At 41.6% G+C, this 24082-nt stretch overlaps 1 protein-coding gene and 1 long non-coding RNA gene across 5 annotated transcripts in view; one reads left to right on the forward strand and one right to left on the reverse strand.

The window, feature by feature from the left end:
- ILDR2 (immunoglobulin like domain containing receptor 2) overlaps positions 1-24082 on the forward strand; it is a 58031-nt gene that overhangs the window by 9268 nt on the left and 24681 nt on the right. For all 4 annotated transcript variants that reach the window (XM_025430490.3, XM_025430492.3, XM_049112358.1 and 1 more), the window contains exons 2-3: positions 6168-6500; positions 7402-7521. In XM_025430490.3, the coding sequence (XP_025286275.1) occupies positions 6168-6500; positions 7402-7521 (453 nt within the window). The remainder of the gene's footprint in view (positions 1-6167; positions 6501-7401; positions 7522-24082) is intronic.
- LOC112648705 (uncharacterized) lies at positions 17439-18091 on the reverse strand. Its single transcript, XR_003129230.2, has 2 exons — positions 17959-18091; positions 17439-17778 (listed from the first exon to the last, which is right to left on the reverse strand). It is a non-coding gene; the product is annotated as an uncharacterized LOC112648705 (long non-coding RNA).

Below are 24082 nucleotides of genomic sequence, written 5' to 3' on the forward strand. Positions count from 1 at the left end.
CTGAGGATTCCCTCCTTTGCAGATGTAGAAGAGCACACAATCTGCAGTCTTCACTTATGATCTTTCGTATGCTGTTTAGTGCTGCTCTCATTCAGGAATCCTAATTTTTACAGGTACCTTCTATACAGGATGATCCCTTCCCTTGCTTTACTTCTTTTTCTGTCTTTTGCTCTCTTCCCTATTTGTCTCCAGTGTCCTGGAATACTTGGCTTTCTTTGGAGGATGAGACTCAGATTCTTTCCTCACCTCTGTGAATCTCTTTATAGGAGCACTGACACAAAAGTCCCTTATGGTGTCACTGGTGCCTGGACTCAAAGTCCCAGCCTTTGCATAACCCACACTCTGGCTGCCGGAGCCTCCTTCAGTTACATGTTCTTGTGTTTCCCCAGATGAAAGGGATAATACATTTATAGTTAAAGAATGAAAACTGTTTTCATATGTCTGGAGTGTGCTTGGGACCAAATCACAGGGAAGACCTTATAGACATTCAGGTCTCATCCTGGAAGGAATGGGGAATCGATGGAGGCCTTAAAGCACAGAAAAAAAAAATATATATATATAATATAGTATATATATTGTATATATAATATAACATATATTGTGTATATAATATATATGTATATATTCTAAACAACTCTAGATAAAAAATGTGGAAAGTATACTGGGCTGGAAGTATGGAGGCCACGTAGGAAGCTATTATAAAACTGAGGAGGTGACGAAGGCCTATGTAAAGTGATGGTTAAAAGCTTTGGAGCCAGTCAACCTGGGCTCATACCTGACTGTCACTTGCTAGCCCTGAGATGATAGGGAAGATACATACACCTCTGAGATTCAGATTATTCATCTATAAAATGAGTATGATAATAATTCCTACTTTATAGAATTTTTTTGAGAGAATTCATTAAGATACTACATGAATAGGGGCACCTGGGTGGCTCAGTATTGAGCATCTGCCTTTGGCTCAGGTCATGATCCTGGAGTCCTGCGATCAAGCCCCACATTCAGGCTCCTCACAGGGAGACTGCTTCTTCTTCTGCCTATGTCTCTGCCTCTCTCTATGTCTCTCATGAATAAATAAATGAAGTCTTTAAAAAAATACTACATGAATAATGCTTAACACCATTTCTGACACCTAGTAAGCATTTCATATTTAATACCTAGTAGAAGGAATAGAAACCCAATTTAAGGGAGTGGCAGTGGAAATAAAGAAGGACCAAATTTAAGAGATGTTTGGATTTAGTGACCAACCAAATGTATTTGGGGACAGAGAAGAAATCATCAAAGCTATGATTTCTCTCTGAGGTGATAGGATGGGGGTATACTGGCAAAGGAACCAGAGAGGGAGAGAGAAGAAGGACAGCTTTATAAGCAAGAAGTGGGAAAAGAGATCATGAATGAGGTTAGACATGTTGAATTTGAAATATCTGTTAAAACTTGCAAATGAGGCTTCAGAGAGTTGAGGTCTGAGACATAATGATAGAACTGTGGGAATGAATAAGATTTCTTAGATCAAATGCACAGATGAACACCACAAAGAGGCTGAACATTTTTTATTTATCTACCTGCAAAACAAAAGTATTCTCACTATAAACTCCAGCATAAGAAGTACTAGGTTTTGGCATCTGACGAGTGCTGAAATAGGAAAAACTCTGTAGGAGAGAGGACCAAAGCTCAGGACACTAACCTCACTCCAAGGTAGATCTCTTGGAAATGGGAGATACTATCTCTGAGGAGCCTGATCTGGAGGTAGGAATGGAGATCCCATGAGAGGTACTTTTTGAAGTTGGGTGGTTAGCCACATCAATTTCAGATATGGTTCAGTCACGTGTAAGGGATATAGGAAACAATACCAAATCCTCTAGAGAAGGGGCTGGTGTCATGGCCCAGGCAAGCAGGCCAGTGCTCAGAGTAAGATCTCAGTCCCGGTGGGGCAAATGGATAGGAAGTAAGGAGGAAACAGTCCAGGATAAACACAAGTTGAACGAAAGAGATGCTGCTTAGTGGGTGTAAGGAATCCAAGCCTTCACCTTGGCTTGGATTTAGTTAGGGCCAGACGGGCACTTCTAGATCGTATCCTTCAATGGGAATGGGGTTCCAAATAGGCATGGTCAGGGCAGACTCAAGAATTGGGTGGCATTCATCTTGCAGTTTACAGAGCTAAAGCAGGGGCTGGCATTTTCAGCTTTCTTTCTAACTCTTCACTATTATGGTCCTTAAAGATCCAATAAACTGGGATTTCCTTGAAATGTCTAGTCCTGTCCTCTCCAGTTGTCCAGATTCATCCTTAGCTTACAGCCCTAGGATTCCCATCATACCCCACACATGTACACACATGGTTACCCTCCATTTTCTGATTTCCAGAAGGTGATGCATGCTTGGGTAGTGATGAGCACACCCAGGCACTGTTACTGTTGTACTCCTAATTACCTATTCTAGCATTCCTGTGTGGTTTTTGCCCATTCTGCACTATACACATTCAGCATCTCCCATCTTGATATCTGTCGCTCACCTAGTTCTAGGTTCATAGCTTCACAGAAGTCAACAGACTTCTGTTTACTGTTTTTGACAGTAGCAGCAACAGCTACATTTATTGAGTGTTTACTATATACCATATTATCCTAAGTGCTTAGGTTAAATTTTCATTTAACCCTCAGTCAGCTCCATAAGGTAGTTACAATTATTCTGGTTTTACCAGTGAGGAAACTGAAATTTGTGAGTTGAGAAATTTGCCTTAGGCCATGCAGCTATGAAGTGGTAGAGCTCAGATTCTAATTTAGGACTAACTCCAAAATCCATGCTTTTAACTCTCATGTTATAAAAAGGCAGATGCAAAAAAAAAATAAAAAATAAAAAATAAAATAAAAAGGCAGATGCTTCTGACACTGTATTTCTTATTCTTTGGAGCTCGAATTTATATTGTGTGTCATGGCATAAACTAAGAACCAACTAACCTCTATTACTAATTAGGAGAGTCCAGGAGCGCCTGGGTGGTTCAGTGGGTTAAGCGTCCTCCTCTTGATTTTGGCTCAGGTCATGATTTCAGGATTGTGAAATCCAACCCCACATGTCAGGTTCCATGCTGGGTACGGAGCCTGCTTGAGATTCTCTCTCTTACTCTCCTGCTGCCCCTCCCCCTCCCTCTTTTAAAAAAAAAATTAAGGGAGTCCAATGGCTTGGTCAAGTGGCTAATCTGACAGACAGCAGAGCTGGAAAGAGGTTATTCTTGGTAATTACCTAGTGAACAAAAGCCCACACTTAACTCTCTGTCAAAAAAAAAAAAAAACAAAAAACCCTGATGAAACAAAACAGAAAACCCTACAACACTTTTATTTAGCACTTGCCTCCTTTGCTGTTTTATTTATCTTACAAAGGCTAGGAAATATGATTTCCCAGGTATAGCCTGAATAGATAGCTGAGAAGAAAGGTGACATGGTCAAGTACAAAGCGTTGTACTGGGAACAATCCACCCTCAATCACTGCTAATTGAAGTCCCTTCACATCTCTGTCCCATTTTTGTTACCTGGAGAATTGGAGTGTGAATAAGGATTTGGAGGAGAATTACAAGATTAAGAATTAATGCAATAGAATTTAAGGAGAAACTGTAAAGAAATTTCCTAATCCAGCTCTGTGAGTTAGACAGCAGTGGAATTAGCCACATCAATATTTGAGGGTGGTGGAAGTTAACAATGGAGACTAAAACTGAGGTTCTTTAGTGAGCTTCCAGAAGGAAATTATTTGCCCCTTGGTGAGGCTGATCTACAAATTCTGGCTGTAATCAAACCTATTGGTGGTGAATGGTCATGGAGATTCAGGGGGCCTCAGTATGGGAAGTAGAGAAAAAGGAGGAAATGGAAAGGAGGATTAGCGTTTGAGATCTACCAGGACTGGGGATGGTCACAATGCTCTGCTCTAGAGTCTCCTCCCTACAAGTTGTTTGTTAACAACCCTGTGAGTAAGGATTATGAGGCTCATTTTGTAAGTGAGGGCTGCTTAAGAGGCTTCATGGCTAGTGGATGGCCAGATAGGATTCAAAGTCCTATCTATTTGATTCCAATGCTATTTTACTATACCATGCTATCTACAGCATATTTATCTGGTTTTCTCTTAAAAATGCTGGAGATTCCCATAGTAGTAATTATTCATTTGTGCATGCTTTCCTTCATTTATTCTATGGCACTTGGTAGGTTCAAAACACTAAGATTTGGTAAATCTCAAATACTCTCATTTCCTCAGTCCACAGAATGCAGAAACTGTTTTCTCCCAAGAAGAATTAGAACCTGGTTTTTCATAGTAGAGAGACACTGGTCTGGAAATCAGAAGGCATGAGCACAAACGTAATATCTTGCCCTTGTCAAGGGTGCTTCCATAAGAGACATTCATAAATAAGTGTATGTTTGAACCATAAGAGTGTCATTTTGAACACTGGCAGGAATGAAGGACAGAAGGTGCCCCACGGAAACTAGTCCTTGTGTGTCTCGAGTCCATTGTAATTCTAGGGTGGAGCTTTCTGTCTCAAGCTACCTGACACTGACTTGGCAGGCTCCTAGATTTAATTCAAAACCTCTTTATGGTATCTTTTTATTCATATTCCTTTTTTCTGCCTCTCATCATCATTCTGTTTCTGCTTCTAATATCAGCTCAAGTTAAAAACTCTTGATTCTCTCTTTCAACTGGGAAAGTTAAGTTCTCTTTGCTTGGAATTTCTAGATCTCACTATTGAATTAAGAGACCATTTGCCTCTCAAACACTCCCCTGGTCTTCCGTTCACTGAAATTTCCCTCTTACTTGGACACCAGGTCTCAGGTCAGATCTTTTCACCACTTAAACTTCTCATCTACTCTCTAGCACTTTTTTTTCTCCCTTTTTTTTTGATTACTCTTCAAAGCTTTTGAACTTAGTCTACAGCTTTTGATCTGAAAATCTTCATCTCTCTTAAAGCTTTCATTTCCCCTTCATTTCTGTCCCCTATACTTGGTTATCAGCTGGAAGGGAAGTCACTTCCTCCTGAAGTCATACTTCCCAGCTTCATTGTCTTTATTTATCAAATATTTATTGAGTACTTATGGGCTTCACAAGCTGGGACAGCAAGATAAGACCCGTTCCTTACCTGACAAGTCTGTTGGGGGTGACAGGCATGAAAATAAATACTTGCAAAGCTATTATAAGAAATGTCTAGAAGAGGATGCTGGGGTCCTGATGGCACAAAGGAGGAAGTGACTAATGGAATGAGGGTCAGAGAAGGCCTACAGTAGGCGTTTAACCTGGGCTTTGAAAGGCAGGAAAGAGTTTCCCAAGGGAAGAAGTGAGGAAGAAGCATTACAGAAGCTAGGAGCATCATGTGCAAAGACCTAGAGGTGTGAGATAGCATGTCCCACTTGGGAAAACTGTTACTTGTTTGGTTATTCTTGGAGGTTGGTGCTCAAGTAGAGATGCCACCAGAAGTGAGGCTGAGGAAGTAAGGGGTAGATGACGGAGCACCTACAATGCCTTTTCAGGAACTTTTGGGCCATAGAGATTGAGGGAAGGGTTTAAAGAAGGAGAGCCATGACAATTAGATTTAGAAAGATCATCTGGATTATATAGCAAAGTAAAAGTATGGCATATGGGCAACTGCAGGCAGGGAGACCAGACGAAAGACTATTGTAAAATTCTAAGTAAGAAATGAAGAGAGCACCACCAAAGCAATGATAGTGAGGTCAAAGAGGAGGGAAGAAATATTAAAGATGTTTAGAGATCAAGTGGAGGGGCACTTGGGTGTCTCAGTCAGTTAAGCATCTGCCTTTTGCTCAGGTTGTGATCTCAGGGTCCTGGGATCAAGCCCCATGTCCAGCTCCCTGCTCTGCAGGGAATCTGCTTCTCCCTCTTCCTTTCCCTCTGCTCCTCCCCCAGCTCATGCTCATGTTCTTTCTCTCTCTCTCAAATGAATAAAATCTTTAAAAAGAGAGAAAGAGAGAAATCAAGTTGATACGGCTTAGTGACTTTTTGAGTATTGGGAGCAAGGGCAGGCTTCTGGACAACACAACCAGATGGATATTGATGCCATTGATGGTGATGGAGAAAGCAGGGAGAGACAGGTCATGGAGGTGAGGTGGAAAGGCATGACTGTGGGGTGTGAAGTGAGGCCCATAATATGGATGCTGTTTGGACATATTCATTCTGTTTTGCAGCCATGGCTGATGGCCTTCAAGTCACGGTGCCTGACAAGAAGAAGGTGGCCATGCTGTTTCAGCCTACTGTGCTTCGCTGCCACTTCTCCACATCCTCCCATCAGCCTGCAGTCGTGCAGTGGAAGTTCAAGTCTTACTGCCAAGATCGCATGGGGGAATCCTTGGGCATGGCCTCTCCCCGAGCCCAGCCTCTCAGCAAAAGAAACCTGGAATGGGACCCCTACTTGGATTGTTTAGACAGCAGGAGGACTGTTCGAGTGGTAGCTTCAAAACAGGGCTCAACTGTCACCCTGGGGGATTTCTACAGGGGCAGAGAGATCACGATTGTGCATGGTAATGATGCCTCTGCTTTGAACCCAGGAATAGAAGGAAGATTAGTTCCCCTGTCCCACACACAAGGGGATGTCAGCCTCTCTGCCTTGCTGCCCCTCAAGATTTTGATTTTATGGGAGATGGAAACATCAAGAAGCCTAGCAGATTACTTGATGGGGCAGTGAGGGGAATAAAGAGTGGAGTGTATAATATCTAGAAAGACACAGAGATGAGCTCTGAAAATAGTCTTTCTCCAACCTGACCTCTAGTCTGAGGAGCTTGTTATCAGAACTGAACTGGAATAGGCTCTAGTCAAAGAATGTTCTCAAATACACCTTGACCTCAGCCTCTATGGCCCTTTCCCAAACTCAGAAAGCAGGCTTCCATAAGAAGTTCCTCTGCTGGGAGAAGGGATGTAGGCATAAATGTTACAGAGCCAGGTAGATGCCCCAGCTGGTTCTGTATCAGTTCTACCCTTTTTTTCTGTTCCGTAAACCACTGGGCAAGAAAAGGGCCTAAGAGCCTGACCTGACTTGTTTGATTATTTGAATTTTGAAGAATGCCTGTGAAGCCAGCTCATTTCCAAGAGTCCAGAGTAATTCTGGAATGTATCTGGCTTTCAGGGGCTTCGGCAGACCTGGTTAGTTGAAGGCAATCTTCTATTCCTAAAACTGGACTGGAACTAGACCAGTTTCTGGGGTCACCCTAAGTCTTTCACTTTAGGCATGCTGGTGTTTGCTATTGGGTTTTTATTTGTGTATTTGTTTGAAATAAAACAAACATCTTGTCAACCACCATCTAGGTGGAGAAGTAAAACACAGCAGACATTCCTTCCAGAAGGGTCCCCTCTCACCCTCCATTTTTCAGTGTTTTCCTTTCAGGGGCCAGTTTTAGGACTGGGCACTTCTTTTTGTGATAACAGATGCAGATCTTCAAATTGGAAAACTCATGTGGGGAGACAGCGGACTCTATTACTGTATTATCACTACCCCCGATGACCTGGAGGGCAAAAATGAGGACTTGGCAGAACTGCTGGTGTTGGGTAAGTGAGAGCCATCAGCACATTTGTATCTTAGACCGCTTGCACTGTTCCCTGTCCTCGCATCTCCCTGCATGTTCCAGCAGCTTACATACATGGACTTTATTTCTTGTGTATAAACTGGTTTTAGAATATGCTCTTTACAAGCAGTGGCCATATTTCTTGTATCCTGTTTCTTGGAGGCTGTGGCCCCCTTTATGGCATTGTCCTGAATGTTTCTTCTGCCTTCTCAGGGTTTTTTTTCCCCCTCCTTTTCACTTGTATACCTTTAAGCCTGATTTCTTTCTGCTCTTATGCTCTACTTATCTTTTCATGTGCTAAGTGTTGACAAAAATGCCAGAGGCCTTTGAAGCAGAGTAGAGACAGCTGAGAGATAAGAACTCATTGGTGAGTGGGGATCTCCCAAGACATCAGGAATTTTTTTCCACTCAGTTACCTACGATTAAGACAATCACGGGAAAGGGTGACTGGGAGTTTAACAAGAAAATGTACCTGATGGAAAGAGCTGTTGGAGAGTCTGCTAGTGTTTAATTGGAAGGCAAATGCCTTGAAACCTAAAAGTGATTCGAGTCATTTTCAAAGCAAATGTGTCTAATCCTTATTAATATTCATTTCTTCATAAAGGAAAACTCATTATTTTTGGCTATACCTGTCCTCTTTTGTGGATTGGAAGAATGTCAGTGGGAGATGACCTCCTTATATGAAACTAAAAATTGAGCATATATTTTAGGTTCTATACATGTTGGTTGTACAAGAAAGGTAGAATAAAATATACAGAAATTAAGAAAAGAAACTCCCTTAATTGTAGGAGAAAAGGTAAAGACTTGAGGCCATTTTTTAAATGAAATAATCTTTTTTGTAGTTTCCAAGAAGCCAGTGGTAACAATTTGGAGGAATATTTAATAGTGCTTTCTTTTAAAGGCAGATGAGGTTGCAGGTTAATTTTTACCCTTTGTGGGTAACTCAGGGCCCAGGGAAGAAGTAGATTTGCTAGTTAGGATTTTCGGTTTTACTCTATCATGACTGTGTGCAACTGTTCTGCTGCCTTACTTTTATGGTTTATAAAATGGATTCAGGTAATTATTTATTCATAATTAACCTTTTAATTAATAATAACCCTTACTCGAGGGTTGACTTAATTCAAATACATATTCCTTGGGTCTAATATACAAAGCATGGCTGTTGTGATTTGTAAAAGAATGTGGAGAGTATGACACACATAGAAAAGGAAGTAAAAAAGTGAAAAGGCCTGTACTGACATTGTGAAAGAATACAGGGAAATCAGATTTGGGATCTGCTATGACTCTGTAAATCAGAAGGGAGTAAAGAGATAAATTTCTACCCAATCACACAACTGTAATGGCCAAGTCTGAAGGAACAAGTGGCTCATTGAGCCTGCAATTAGCTAATTGTGGACACAATTATTTGGCCAGTGCAGCCATTTGCAGAGAAGTAATTGCCTGTGTAGGAAAAGGAGGCCAGGTAAAAACCACTTTAAATAATTTGTTCCCAATTCTACAAATGTGGGGAAATGAATAGAGTAAAAGCCTTGTCATATGAGGTTGTGCTGAAGTATAGGAAGGGCATTCCCTTGGATAAAACGTACAGTCATTTGGGGGAAGATGCTGTCCTTGGGACAAAGAGAGGTGGGTGAGAGAAAGGCTCAGATGAAAATGGTCACCAATGATGGGAGAAAAGATGAAAAGAAGAAATCAGTGTCACTCCAAAAAGAATGGTAAAGCAGTACTGGGGAGGCTGCAAATCCACTCATCATCACAGGTAGAAGAAGCCTATCTGTGAGAAAAACAGATACATACTAGAGTTCTTGGGGAGGAGAAACACAACATTCCACTGTGTTCCACATGAATGAGAAATGTTCAGAGTATGATATATTTGCTGTGTAAATTTTTCAGGGCAACACTAGATGTGTTAGATTGATTTAGAGAAGTAGTTTGAAATCTATGAGAATTTTCTGGACACAGGAAGTACTATATTTACTTTCCAGGTGCAAAATTCTGATCTTTATATACTCTTTAGAGAATTTTTCAAAATATTGTCACATTTTTAAAAATTCTAATTATTTGGTTGTTATATCATGCAGGCCTAATAGTTAGGTGTTCCTTTTATTTATTTTTATTTATTTTTTTTTAAAGATTTTATTTATTTATTCATGATAGTCACAGAGAGAGAGAGAGAGAGGCAGAGACACAGGCAGAGGGAGAAGCAGGCTCCATGCACCGGGAGCCCGATGTGGGATTCGATCCCGGGTCTCCAGGATCGTGCCCTGGGCCAAAGGCAGGCGCCAAACCGCTGCGCCACCCAGGGATCCCAGGTGTTCCTTTTATATGAGACCAAGAGAGAAACCTGATGTCTGAGGTAAACCTCAAAAAGATGAAGACCTCAGGGGCCATATAACTGCATCCACAGTTTGCTAATTACAACCTTCATGAGCCACTGGTTCAGTCATTGAATTTTACATGAGGAATGGTTGGAGGAGCTAGAAAGTCTTGATCTAGTGAAGGAGGACTTGAGAAAGCGAGCATGGGAGGTATCTCTAGTGAAATTGTACAGAAGAGAGACTGGACTTACTCTGTCTTTGTAGCTTGGTAGAACTAGAACCAGGAGTAGAGGAATCCATCTCAGTGTGAAGAAATAACTGTTAACAATGAGAAACATCTAAAGATGGAGTAGGCATTCTCAGGAGTAGTGATTTTTTTTTTTTTGTCCCAGGAGGGTTGGAAATTTCTTAGGAGTTGTAATAAATGAGATATTTATGTATAGGAAAGGGGGCTTAGGTTACTTTTGAGCTTCATTTCAATTTAAAAATTTTTGGATTGAAAAGTAGATGAACATGAGAGATGTGACTACCTTGATAGATGAGAAAAAGACCTCCCAGGACTTCCGTCCTCATGACAGGGATAGCAGGGGTTATAGGTTGGTTACAAGAGTGTACAGGGTGAGTCTCATTCACAAGGAAGCCAGAGAAATAGACTGTGGTCTTTTGCAGAAGGTCAGGGTTAAAAGGAAAAAATCCAACAAGAATGAGAGGAAACTATTGATGGTGGTGGAAAGAGTTGAGAGTAGCTCCTCTTGGAGATGATCATGAAGTGGAGAGTAGAAACCTGGTTGGAATTTCAGATGACCAATTAGTAAGGAAAAGCAAGTTAAAGAGGTAAGTTAGAGGCAAAGTTTAGAATTTATTTTTCCCATCATACAAAGGTGAAGATGGAAAAATTGAGAGAACAAGATTGTGAAGTGTCTTATATGTCAGATTAAGAAGTTTGGACTTTATCCTGAAGACTTTTGGGAGCCAGTAAAGAAATATTAACAGATAATTGAAGTGAGATCTCAGGGTCAAAACAATAATTAGCAGCAGGGTAGACAGTGCAAAAGGAATGCTAGAACAGAGGGATGGGCAATGGGGCTGCTGTAGCAGGATGGGTGAGAGCGTATGAGATTCTGAACCAGAGCAGTGGATTGAGAAGTGACAACACAGAAACATTTCTGAGATGGAAATGATGGATGTTGGTGACTATGTATAAAAGGAAATGAGAGAGTGGGATGAGTCAAAAGGACACCATGATTTCTAGCTAGCTGGGTAGCCAACTGTTCCATCAATTAAGAGAGGATACAGGTTGGAATGCAGGTTAGAGAGGCAGGAGAATGACTGTTGTTCTTGATATGTTGAATATGAGAGGCCTGTGGGACACCCAGGTAGGGATGTATTGCTGACAACTGGAAATGTGTGTGTGGAACTCAGTGGAGAAGACAGGATTAGATTTAATAGATTTGAGAATCCTGAGTGATAGAACCATAGAAGAATAGATGAGTCACCTAGGAAGATTATATAAAGTAGAAAGGGCCAAGGACAGAACTTATCAGTCTTATATTCTAGTTTTACTTCATATGACTAGTAACACTGGCACTGCATATGCACTTGTCTTGATGCTTCCTGCAACATTACAAGCTTCTCAGTAGCACTAGACCATGTGCTTTTCAGAGTAAAGGACCAATGCTCATTTGTCTTTATATCTATAATGCCTAGCAGAGTGTCTAGTGTAAAGAGGCTGGTGTGAATGTTTTTTAAATGATAAATGGGCAGAATCTGTAATTAATATTTTTGCCTCCTAAATGTTAGTGCTAAATATGTATTTGTTGACTTATAAAGGATCAATACAATAAATATGTAGTCTCAAGTGAAATAACATGGTTTAATCTGACCATAATACTTTATTGGCTGTTTAAATTATTACTGGTAATGGATCCATAAGGACTGTGGTTGAAAGCAACAAAAGTGGACACTGGCTAACTTCAGCAGGAAAATAATTTGTTGAAAAGGTATCATAATTGAAAGGAAGGCTGGAAAAATCAGTCTCTGAAAAGGATAGTATGGTAGGGTAACACTTGTTAGCTTCTGTAAAAACACCCCCCAAGTCTCAGTGACTTACTACAGCAGAAGTCTGTTACTTCCTCTTGTCCTAGTCAGATGGGGGTTAGAAGGCTTCCTTCCAGGTGGTAGAGTAGGGGTCTAACCTTCCCCATTATGTGGTTCAGCTGTACTGAAGACATTTGCTCCCAGCTGCTCAGAAAGAGAGAAAGGTCACATGGGACTTTTAGGGGCCAGGTCTGACAGTGAGATGGGTCGCTTCTGCTGTTATTTTGTATTCTCCCATGAAAAAGTAAGAATGTTTTGATGAGCACAGCACAGTCCTTACTGTGCCACAGTTGCTTTAGGGTCTATGTAGCAAGAATTAATAGACAGTGTCTTTAAGGCTCCATAGCCAGAAAAAAGTCAATTCAACTGGGTTTTGTTTTGTTTTGTTTTCTGATTTTGCATTTTCCCACTCAAGAATCAGTCTCAGGAGACAGAGTCCAATTGGCCTAGTTTGGACAGGTATTCACTGCTTAGCCTTGGGAGACCAAGGGCTCTTGGTGGCTAGTCCATCAAGACAAGGAGAAGAATCAATTCTGTGAAGCAAATTGGGGCACTCTTACAAAACAAAGGAAGAATGGATGTGAGATTTTAAAAACAATAAATATCCACCAAAGTGATGCCATTATTATGTCTGCTACTAATGTTAATGTACACTGATAATAATTCGAAGTTCACAGATTTTTTTTCCTATAAGAACTGCATACGGTAGGAGAGAAGGCATTATTTTCGTAATTTTCCAAATGAAGAAATTAATGTTCAGGTTTTATGACAGTTATCCCTGTAAAAAAATAGTGATGATGATCAAACCCCATTTTTTAAAAAGATTTTATTTATTTATTCATGAGAGACACACAGAGAGAGGCAAAGACATAGGCAAACACTCAAACACTGAGCCACCCAGGTGTCCCAAACCCAAATGTTTTGATTCCTAGCCTCATCTCTTTCCATGATACCATATGACCTGTGTATATTAAGAAGCTATAGAATGTTCCTCTGCATAAACCATGTTTGTTTGTTTGTTTAGAGTGCCGGAGCAGGGGAGAGGGAGGGAGAGGTACAGGGAGAAGAAGAGAGAGCATCTTAAGCAGGCTCCTCCTGCAGCACAGAGTCTGATATACCGGGTTCCATCTCACTACCCTGAGGTAATGAGCTGAGCCTAAATCAAGAGTCAGAGGCTTAACTGACCGAGCCACCTAGGCGCCCATGAGCCATGTTTTAAAAATTGTGGTTGCTGCTTGAGGTCATGGGTAATCATTTTTACTTGTCCCAGATTTGCTTTAGTACTTCACTTTATTTCTTAGGGAAACTGCCTACAACCATTGACCTAGGTCCTCCCTTCAAAGGCATAGTCGTTTTTGCCTGTATTGCATACCTCCCCCACTGAGCATGACCCCATCCTCCTTTTCCCAGACGTCTGAACCATCTATAAATCACTATGGATGTTTCTTTCAGAGGTTTCAGAAGTATCTGAAGACAAGTGATTCAGAGAAATGGGAGGACAACTGCTGATTCAACATTAAACATAAAAACTATGCTGAACATTCTTTATCTCTTTTTGATGATTCAGGAGGTAAAGTCATACAGAAGTTGGAAATACACTTGGTATTTTGAATGCTTTGAGATGACTGTGACAGGTACCTTAGAAACATTTAGACACTTGGGATCTTAGAGCCATACCAGCAGACAGAAGCAGGGAGTGTCCAGAAATGTGCCACCCTGAGATTAGATGTTGGTCTAAGATCTGTGGCAAGGACAGGATGTTTATAACCTGGAACCGTGCCACTGTTTGGATAGGAGGAAGGTTCCCTTGGACAGCTCCAGCTGGCAGGAAAAAGACTTCAACATTCAGGAAGGCTCAAGCAGAGAAGTTATTATTTTAAAATCTAAAAGCAGCTCGCCTTGTTCTTACTTCTTTCCATGCGCAATATGAGGGCCTGACCCCTTCTTTCTGATGTCCCATATGGTAGCTTGTTTTTGAAGGCCCTTCAAGCAGAAAAATGAGGGAAACATGGCGGGGTGAACACTCCTGATTCTGGACCAAGAAGTGAGAAAGAGGACATGACTCAAGGGGTCTTGAGATTAAAGCTAAGGAAGGCTTTCCTAATGGTAAATAACAATTTTTAGAAATTATGGTTGGTGGGAGAAATTATAGAAACTCCCTCTCTGATGAGCTTTCAACATGGAACAGGTTCTCTTGTCTCAGATATTAGGATAAACAAAATAGCTTTCAGAGTCTTTTCTATGATTTTGACTTTATTTAGAAGACCCACGGATTGCAGAATTAATTCTCTATATAGGGTGATGCCTAGAATACTGCTGTCTTGTTTTGCTTTAATATTGTTTGTTTTAGAAAAAATGATATATATATATATATATAAAACATTTCAAGCAGAACAGGAATGTACAAATGAAGAAAATATCTCCTAAAATCTCACCATCTGGAGCCACTGACTATATTCTTCAGAACTCTTCCAATTGCAAGGGCTAGACCCTCAACTTGGCACAGGGGAATTTTTTGGCTAGGCAACTGACAAGTCCAAGCTCAAGCATGGCTGAGTCTCAGTGTTCGGATTATATTTTAAAGAATCTCTGTCCCCTCTGTGTTAGCTTAATTCTCAGGGAGGCTCCCCATTTGGGGCAAAGATAACCCCCAGCAGATCTAGACTTCCATGGTCTTTAATGACTTCCATCTCAGGAGGGTAAAGCACCTTTCTCCATAGTTTCAGCCATAATCCTGTTTATTAGGGGTGGGCTGTGCTTTGGGAAAGGAGTATAACTATACCACCAGCCCCAATTGAACCATATGAATTGAAGGGGAAAAAGATAAGGAGTAGCTTCCTAAAGGGAAATTGGGCAGTTGTTTCCAAATGAAGAAGGCAGGCAAAAACAAACACTGTTAATATTTTGTGGAATGCATCCATTTGTGCTTCTTTATAGGCCAGATGCAATGCTATTCCAGGATGCCAGAAATAGGTTTGCTCCCAGTAGGTCCTTGTGAGTAGGCGCTAAGTTGGGATTGATTCTTCCCTGTGACAGTAATGTCACAGAGATACCTTTGTTTTCCGTCAGCTTCTATTTTCCTTCGTATCTCCTGCTGTGACTTACCCAGAAGTACAAATGTGTATTACCTAGGCAAGGGGCGGAGGAACAGACACCCATGAATTTTTATAAAATCAAGTTATTCACAACACCTGAAATTGCCTGAAATTGTTACTGTGGTCCAAAATACACCTTTCAGCCTGTTAGTATTAAGAAGTCATTAAGGACACACTCAGAAATTAGGGGATTCTTGGGAGGGGAGATCTCAGAACTTGCCATTGACTTTAGGGATTTTTGACAGGTGCGTGCTCCTGAGCCTGAGCAGAAATGCTCTCGCACTCACCCCTTGTCAGCACTGCCTCAGTCTGAAGTCTTTTGCACTCCTACCCCCGTGACATTAGTTCTGGCTGTTTAGCAAGGCTACTTGTTGCCAAGGCTCCTCCTCCTCCTTCTCTTCCTCTTTGCCAGCCCTAGCCCAGTGCTGCTAACCAAGGAGATTTGCCGATTAAAAGGGCTTCAGCTCCCAGAGTTCCCATGGCAACAGCCTCCTTGGAGGTCTTTGTTGCTTGCTAAAACTTTGATCTCTCAGAGTGGCTGCTGCTGTTTCTCTCCAAGATTTACAAACAGAAGAAGAGGGAAAAGAATTGGGGGAGAAGAAAGAAGAAGTTTGCTCCTGGCAGAAAGGAGAGAAGGAATTAATTACAGAGCCACACTCTAGCCATAAATCTGAGGTTTACACCTTTGGAACATCTTTGGCTTTGGGCTGTGCTCATATTTTCATTTGTAGACTCAATTGTACCTCAGATACCTTTGCCCCGTATGAAAGACCTTAAGTGGACTCAATTCCACTAGGAGGGCAGAACCATCCTATCTTCAGTAGACATATGTGCCTTCAGGTTTCCGAGAGAGCCGAGATAGCCATGCTGGCTCCCATGCAAGGAGAGAAAGAGAACTAATGAGGAGTGAGCTCTTTAGCCTATGACCTTTTCTCCTAGTCCTCTCTCCTAGTCCTGGTCCGCTCTGTCCTGAGCTTACCTAGATGCCTCTGTTGGAAGAACTACAAAGTTAGCCAGGCATCAACTAGAATGTGATTCTGGTTAATAACTGTCAGTGACAACCGTTCTACTCTGTGAGCAGTGTAGTGGGGGTTGTGGATGCTCCGAAGACTTTGGATTATGCTTTTTAGTCTTTGCAGGAAGTCTCCTGTGGCCTTCAAAACCCGTGGCTGCATAATTGCAACCTTGCTCTTTGATAGGCACCAAGGAATAGAGTCAGTTTTGCTTCAACTATGATTTACATTTAAATTATGATTTACATTTAACTTCTTTTTTGCATACTGTGTCCCTAGCACAGTGAAGATACAAAATAAATAAGTGACACTATATTATCCCTATAAAAATTACTGTCTTTTGGTAAAGATAAATATTGCATTTCTGAAGCAATTTGAGAATACAAGAAGGGATTGACTGTATTTGATATTAAATGTCTAGGCTATTGGTATTCAAGAGGGAGCTATTTTGGCTTCCCCCACCAGGAGACATTTGGCAATGTCTAGAAACATTTTCAGTTGTCACAATTTGTGAGGTGCTATGGCATCTAGTGGGTAGGGGCCAAGGAGGCTGCTAAACATTCTGCAATGCACAGGACAGCCATCCTACACCCGATAGAGAATTATCTGGCCCCAAATGTCAATAGTGCCTATGTTGCAAAATCCTGATCTTGACCAAAGGTCCATCTGGATACTGGGACGAGGTTTACTGTGAAGAGCATGGGCTTTGGGGTCAGATATCCCTGCACTCAGTGCAGCAAAATAACCTTAGTTACGTAAGTTGATGTTGAAGAGCCTTGGTTTCATTATTTGTAAAAGTGGGGAAGGGGTAATAAAAGTTACATGGAAGACCTATTGTGAGGATTAAATGGCACATAATAAGAACTCCCACCAGTTCCCATCCCCCACATTTCATTCCTAGTGTGTCATCCTTAATCTGAGGGAACCCTCTTTAGGGAATTCTGTGTTCTGGGACTCCTGCTAGAGAGCCGATTTCCCTTTAGCCTGTTCCATAGGCAGAGGCTTTAACGAGCCATCTGTGAATTGGCAATCCTATTACTAATAGATTCACGTTTTCTCAATGACATCTGTGCAGTGCCTTGCCAGTGGTGACCCTAATCAGCCCTGTGGGACTCTTCCTGCTAGTGGATTTCAGGACAGTCTGTCCCAGCATGCTATGTTTTGGTTACTATATTTTGGTTGCTGTTGGAAGTTCCCATTTCTCAGTAGATGGCCCTTAGTTAATTACAAGGTGTTTTGTGCCTAAATACAAGATTATACAGGCCGTTTGATGAAGTCTGGAGGGGTTTGGGGAACACCTAACTTAGATTAGGATCTGGATGGCCCTGAAAAGACGTTAGATAGGGTGACTATAATTTACTATCTAAACCAGAATACTTGAGAGTGACACAGGGAAACTTTTAATAATTTATGTCAAGACAACAGGCATAAACTTGTATTGTACAGTCAAACTGGTGATGGTCACCCCATAAACATGACCTCCCTCAAGGTTCTTCTTTGGGCTTGAAGAGAACAGAAGATCCAGAGAAGCTGGGGGCAAATCAGTGTCAGCTCATTTCTTCCACTGAGAAACCCTTGCTGCTAGCTGGCATTTTATTCGTGGAGACCCAGGGGTGCGCACATCTCCATTCATTTGCTAGAAACAAGCAAAGGGGCCCAGCGCCGCCGCGATGGTGGTTTGCCTTAATTGTTCACTGGAAATTTTGCACTAAGATGTCTGCAGGGTAAATGATGTACATTTAGGCCCTCACGACCGACCCCGGGTTGTTAGGAGAACAAACGAGGTCTGGAAGGCGCCCTTTGCCTCCGCTAATCCCCAGCCCCGCAGCCCCCGCCCCGCGCGGTGCCAGCTCTCCCCTCCACCCCCAGCTCGCTCTCAGCCTTTATCCCGCCTCACTATTTTTGCTTCACTTGTTGCTCATCACTGTGGGAGGAAGCTCGGCCTTCAATTAGTGCGCATTCCTGAAGCCTGCGGTTGCCGTGGTTACCGGGGCGCGAGCTGGAGCAGCCGGGTCAGCCCGCCAGCCTCATTGTGGTCTCCCGGCCTGGGCGCGGGAGGGGAGAGTGGGTGTCACCGAGAAATCGGCTCAGCCCTGGAAAGAAAGAGCTGCGGCCCTTGAAAGCCGGGCAGGAAACAGGCATTCCATTTTTCTCCGGAGCCAGCTGCTGCCATTCAAGTGTGCAGATTCGCGTTCACACGCGGGCGGTGCCTCGACTGGGGTCTGGGAAAGGCCCCACGGTGGAAGCCCCTCACCCCAAGAGGGGCTGGCCAGGGAGGAGAGGGCAGGGACTCCGGCCATCCAAGACCTGCATACAAGCCGTGTGCCCTCGCCTCTGCCTCAGACCACCAGGGCTTTAGGGGGTGAAGGAGAGTAGCCGTTCTTGGTATCTTTGTGTTTAATTTGCAGTGCCGGTCTGTTGCATGGAGCACAGTGAGCTCAGGAACTCCCACTGGGTGCCAAGAAAGCCCATTTCCTCCTTCCATTAAGTCCCACCTTCCTCTATGTCATCTTGGAGTCAAGTCTAGCTGTCTTCTGCATTTCATCGCAGGCCAAGTTGTACATGTTCTATTACTAATAATGCTTGGCATCTGTTCTTTCTCTGGGGACAGGGAGTTGGTTCACTCTAGCACTTTGCAAAAGCAGAGTACTTTGCAATCATTTTTATTATTGTTTATTAGTTTGTAGCAGCATGGTGAATGTCTTAATTAGCTCATACTGTGTTATGATGTATTCAGTAATCATCTTCTGGTCACAACTTTAAGAGATGCTGAAAATTTTAACCATCTCTAACATTTTGTACATCCAAAAATTATGCCTTAATTATATAAGTAGAGCAGTAATGCCACAAACATAAATTTCAGGGTTGCTCCTTGCAAATACTAGGAGGCCAAAAAGCCCTTGCTGCACATTTCTAAATTAAGGATAAGCAAAGCTTGAGGGGGAAGGAGATATTGGGGAAAAAATACTGCAATGAGGCTGAGTAGACTCAGGTTCTACTCCTGGTTCATTAGCTATGTTACTCTGAGTAAGATCCTTAATCTCTCTGATCCTCAGATTCCTGAAAACATGGAGTGGGTTATGGATTAGATGACCTCTGAGATTCTTTCTAGCTATAACATCTAACTCTGGAATTCTGTGTGAATAGAAGTCAGTGTCAGGACGCCTGAGTGGCTCAGTTGGTCAAGCATAATCAGGTCTTGATCTCAAGGTTTTGAGTTCAAGCCCTGTGTTGGGGTCCCTGCTGGGTGTGAAGCCTACTTAAAAAAAATAAATTAAAAAAAAAAATCAGTGCCTTAGGCCAAGCTTATAACCACTGCCAAAAAGCTGAAGCACTTATTAATAGTTAATTGCAGATGGTCCAATACTAGTCATTTTGTGGAGAGAATTCACTGTCAGAATTATTCACTATAATTTAAAGTGACCTAAAATGTAAAAGATATAAAAGAAAAAAGTGCATGCATGAAATGCTTAAATACAGTTTATAAATATATGTAAAAGAAAGGGAAGCTATATCCACATTTGTGATGGATAATCATAAATTATATTTATTGAATGCATGGTTGCTATGGGAATATAGAATAAAAACAGGGATGTGTGTGCACTTGGGAAATTTCCAGTCTTTTTGGGATTCCAAATAGCCATAGAAACAACTTTACACTTAAGGGGGCCAGAGAAAACCATCTGCTCTCCTAAAAGACTTAGGAGAGAAACATTTTGGATGGTTAGGAGCTGAGAGACCAGGGGGTGGGTATAGTACATCCCTGAAAATGGATCTAGGGCATGTTAGGAAAGCTTGGAAGTGGGATGAAGCCAGATGTGCATTAAACAGAAGGAAGAAGAAGGAAATTACAAGGAACTGGAGAAGAAAAGCATTCTAGATCATCCTGAACAGAAAGGTCATTGGTATGAATATTGGTAAACCTAAGGAGGACTCCAAGGTAATACCTTCAAAGAAATGACTGAAGATAACAATGCTGTCAACAGTGGTGACATCATAAGTATGAAGAAAGTATTTTTTTCTCCTCTTTATGAGTTCCAATGCTTTAAATAGTGTGTTTGTTGCAAGTAATTGAATAACAGATCTAGGATCTGAAAGCAAGTTTGTCCTAAATCCAGAATTTCTGTACCTTCCATTGCACTTTGAAGGTAGATAGCAAGATGGCATTTGGGGGTGTTGCAAGGACTAGTGGATGCTCCTCGCATTGAGCCCCGAGTCCAGGGGTGCTAAACATTCTCCAGTACATAGAATAGTGCTTTATGAATGAATAAATGTTTCCTTCGTGTTCTTATTAAGAGCTGGTTCCCATCTGAGATAAAAAGTACTCTTGTGAACAATAAACCAGAAGTCCAGCCAGAAGCTCAGCATATCAGACTGGGGATTTGCTATTGGAAACACTTCAAGGTCCAATAGGGTTAGGTGGGCTTCTGGGGATGCCAAGCACGGAGCACAGTCCCTGCCTTCGAAGGGTTTCCATCTTGCTAGAGGAGGCACGTGTAAAGGAGTTACTGCAGCAGAGAAATAAGTGCCCTCAGGAAGGTGTCTACAGGGTCCTCAGGAGCATGGAAAGGGGCAGCACTCTTCCAGGGCTCTACCAGGATGGATTTCAGAGTCTTGGAGACTGTGTGTAGTAAGGATTTGAACAAAGCAGGAGATCGAGAACTGTATTAGCTGGTTATGTTATTAAAGAAGGTAAGTAAATCCTGCCTTGAGGAGCCTGGCCTACCAAGAAAAGAGCATTTGAACCTTGGGGAAATAGCACCAGGACATGGTTTGTTGTGAAATGTGCAGAGATAAGGCCATGAGTGGAAGAGAGGTGGGAAACCTGGCAAGGACTGTGTATCTGGGGAAAGGCCTCATGGCCTCATCAGGTGGAGCCTGATGTCAAAAAAGAAAAAAAAAAAAGCTGATGATAATTGAATTTGGCAGGAGGAAAGTCCTTTGAGTTTAGTAAGTTTGTGAAACAAGCAGCTAGCTACAACTCATTCTTATACCTACACCGTTGGACAAAGCCGCATGGGCTAGACAGTGAGCCTCTCGGGCATAGGGTTCACATCTCATTTCTGTGTCTCCACCTGGCACAGTCCATATTTCTTTGTTGACTGAATGATGAATGAATGAATTGGGGACATTCCAGAAGTGGGCTGGTTTTCAGGAATATGTACAAAGAGTTCAGGTGGGGATAACTTCAATGTGTCAATGGTAGAAAACAGCTATGAAATAGAGAATTCTATAGGTAAGACACAAGGGTCATTTTTTCCCACAATTCATGTTTCTGCCCTGATCATTCAACTCAAAGTGTGTGAGTGTTTTTGGCTATGAAGTTTGTGAGGGTAATTGTCCAAAGCTGGCATTTGTGTGTGCGCGTGCGTGTACAAACTATTAGTATGCCTAATTTGTTTGGTCTATTCATGTGGAAATTTCTTAAAAGTAATGGATTCTGCAAGGTTTGGGGAAAACTATTTGAGTGCTTATGTAAAAACTGTATTTTCTACTGATAGTTTGAGCTGTGGTTTGAAAAGCATAAACGTGGCCTTCTATTTGCAGGGTCTGTTTTCTATCCTTTCCTCAGACATTAAAGTGACTTGTAATTGCCCCTCTTAAACTGAATCCTGGAAGAAAAGCAATGATTCACAAGTGTTGGTAAAGTGCTACTGAAATCTGGAAAGTATTTACTGCAATTGTTTGGACTTTCTAAGATCAGACCTCTATTGGATGTGATAGAATAGGAAGAAAAGATGGAGCATTTCTAACTGGCAACAGCATTTCTTAGGAATTGTTAGGTAAGAAGCTGGAAGCAAAATTATTTTCAGAAATATATGATTCCAGCATAAATCTACTTTTAAAAATGTCTTTAGTCCCAGTAAAATATAAGTTGTGGTATAAAAGCCAGAGAGACTTGCACTCTCTCTCTCTGCTGTTGCCATGATATAGTCATATTGTCTGCTATCCCAGAACTCCTTCTGTGTCCTGAATTCTGAAGACCTTAAAGTTCACCCACTATCTGGCAAGATTCTTCACCCACACCATCCTGGGGCTAGCACTACATGGGCATATTCTGGGAAAACTCCATTGCTTCAGGGAGAATGAGAAGCTTGATGTATGTTTTTCTGTTGGAGTGACAAGCTTTGTGAATCTCCTGTCCATATTTTTGATACCACCCATCCTTAATTTTTTTGAATTAGAAATATAAACAAAATCTAGAAATGAAAATTCCTTTATTGTTCTTCCATGATACCCATTCCAGCCCCCCCAAAATCAGAAGGGCGAACAGCCTGGCATGTAATACTGTTGCTTTCAGATTTTAATTCGAATATAGGTTCCTAGAGCTTGTATTCATTGACATTCAGTGTGTAGTAGCAAGTTAGGAAACCAACAACATAACCTAAACAGCCTGTGGGGAAATCCAGCTTTTTGTGTGTGTTTTACATGCTCATAAATATGTTGGTTTGCATATACCTGTCAGTGGTTGCCAGTATGTGATCTCGGGCCTCTATACAGCCCCAAAATATATTTTGTATGGCTTGTCTAGTGTTTAAAAAAAAACTGTGAATCAGTTGCCAACATTTGAAAATCAGGATATTTCACACAAAACTCTGTGGTCTGGCTAATCTTGAAAAATTAGAAGACCTGAGACCATGGAGACACATTCCTAGGAGGCAGCAACTGGCTAGAGGTGAGTAGTAGCAGTCCCCGTAGACACATAATCTGTCATTTGCTTCACCCCTAAATGCTCCCTGTGGTATTACATTTGGCAAGCTGTATTTACTTGCATTGCCTGCTGTCCCTATAAACATACAGAGCTGAGTTTGCAACTCTAATCACTAAGTAGCAGATATGAGAACCAAAAATGTTATAGATGGGATGGCCATATAATTAATTGTCCAAAATAGCATACCTTGAGAGTAAAAAGTAGTGCTCTTCATATTTACACCAGGACAACAGGCACACACCAGAATATATGGTCTCCCTCTTTATAGATCATTTTATTCAACCACTTCATTTGACTAATGAGAAAATTGAGATCTAGAAAGAGGAAGTAATTTGCCTGTAGTAGCAAGTAAACTAATGGCAAAGCTGACTCCCAGTACCCTGACCCCCAGTCCACTGCTTTTTCTAGTTTAATGTGCTTTATGTAATATGTATGAGCACCATATTTTCCTTGAATATATGGATTTTTTACAGTTAATAATTATCACATGACTACTTTCCTGGGAGGGTGTACAAATCAGTTGTTTATATCATCAATAACATTTCTATTATCAATGTAGTTAATTATGGGCTATAGCACATCTAGAGATGTTTAAAACATTGGTAGGCTTGAGAGCTAAAGAGTAGACACAAGAAAAGCCTTTTCATTTTACCAGATAATAAGAGATTCATTCAGAAGTGCCAGTTGTCTGAATTTTTTTTTAAACCACTGTTAAGTAAGTATCCCATAACCAGTTTGCTAAAAACACAGCATATAGACTTCTTGATCATTGGCTATTGGCTGGTAATTAATATTAGTTGTGTCTTTAAGAGATGGCCAACATCCAAAATTCCCCAATCCTTGACCACTGCTTCTTTGTTGAGTTTCTAAGAGATATTTGTACACAGAACACTCCAGATGAAATCAATGCATGCTCCTAATCACTTGCTCAGACTCTGGCCCCAAATCCCTGTCTGGCATCCCATCCTAGGAACTGGATTAGACCACGTGTGAGTTTTAGAGGCACCTCTTAGCATTTCATGAAGGCTTAAGCCAAAGTCTAGCCTGAGAATTTTCAAATTCAGGATGCCTTTCTCCAGTGTCCCACTTGGCTCCTGTATGTTCTTCCAAGAGACCTTGCAAACAGCAGACCATCCCTACCATGTCAGATGCACAGATAGAATATAGAAGGAAAGAAGCCCTTCTTGCTAAAACCTAAAACAGAGCTAGCCTGAGTCAGTCTCTATACTTCCTTGACCTTGGAATGTATTGTGATCCTGATTAATTTTTCAGATGAGGAACCATTACCCATGCAGGAGACATGATCAAG

Source organism: Canis lupus, chromosome 7, assembly GCF_003254725.2.
Source record: "Canis lupus dingo isolate Sandy chromosome 7, ASM325472v2, whole genome shotgun sequence".
Lineage (NCBI taxonomy): Eukaryota > Metazoa > Chordata > Mammalia > Carnivora > Canidae > Canis > Canis lupus.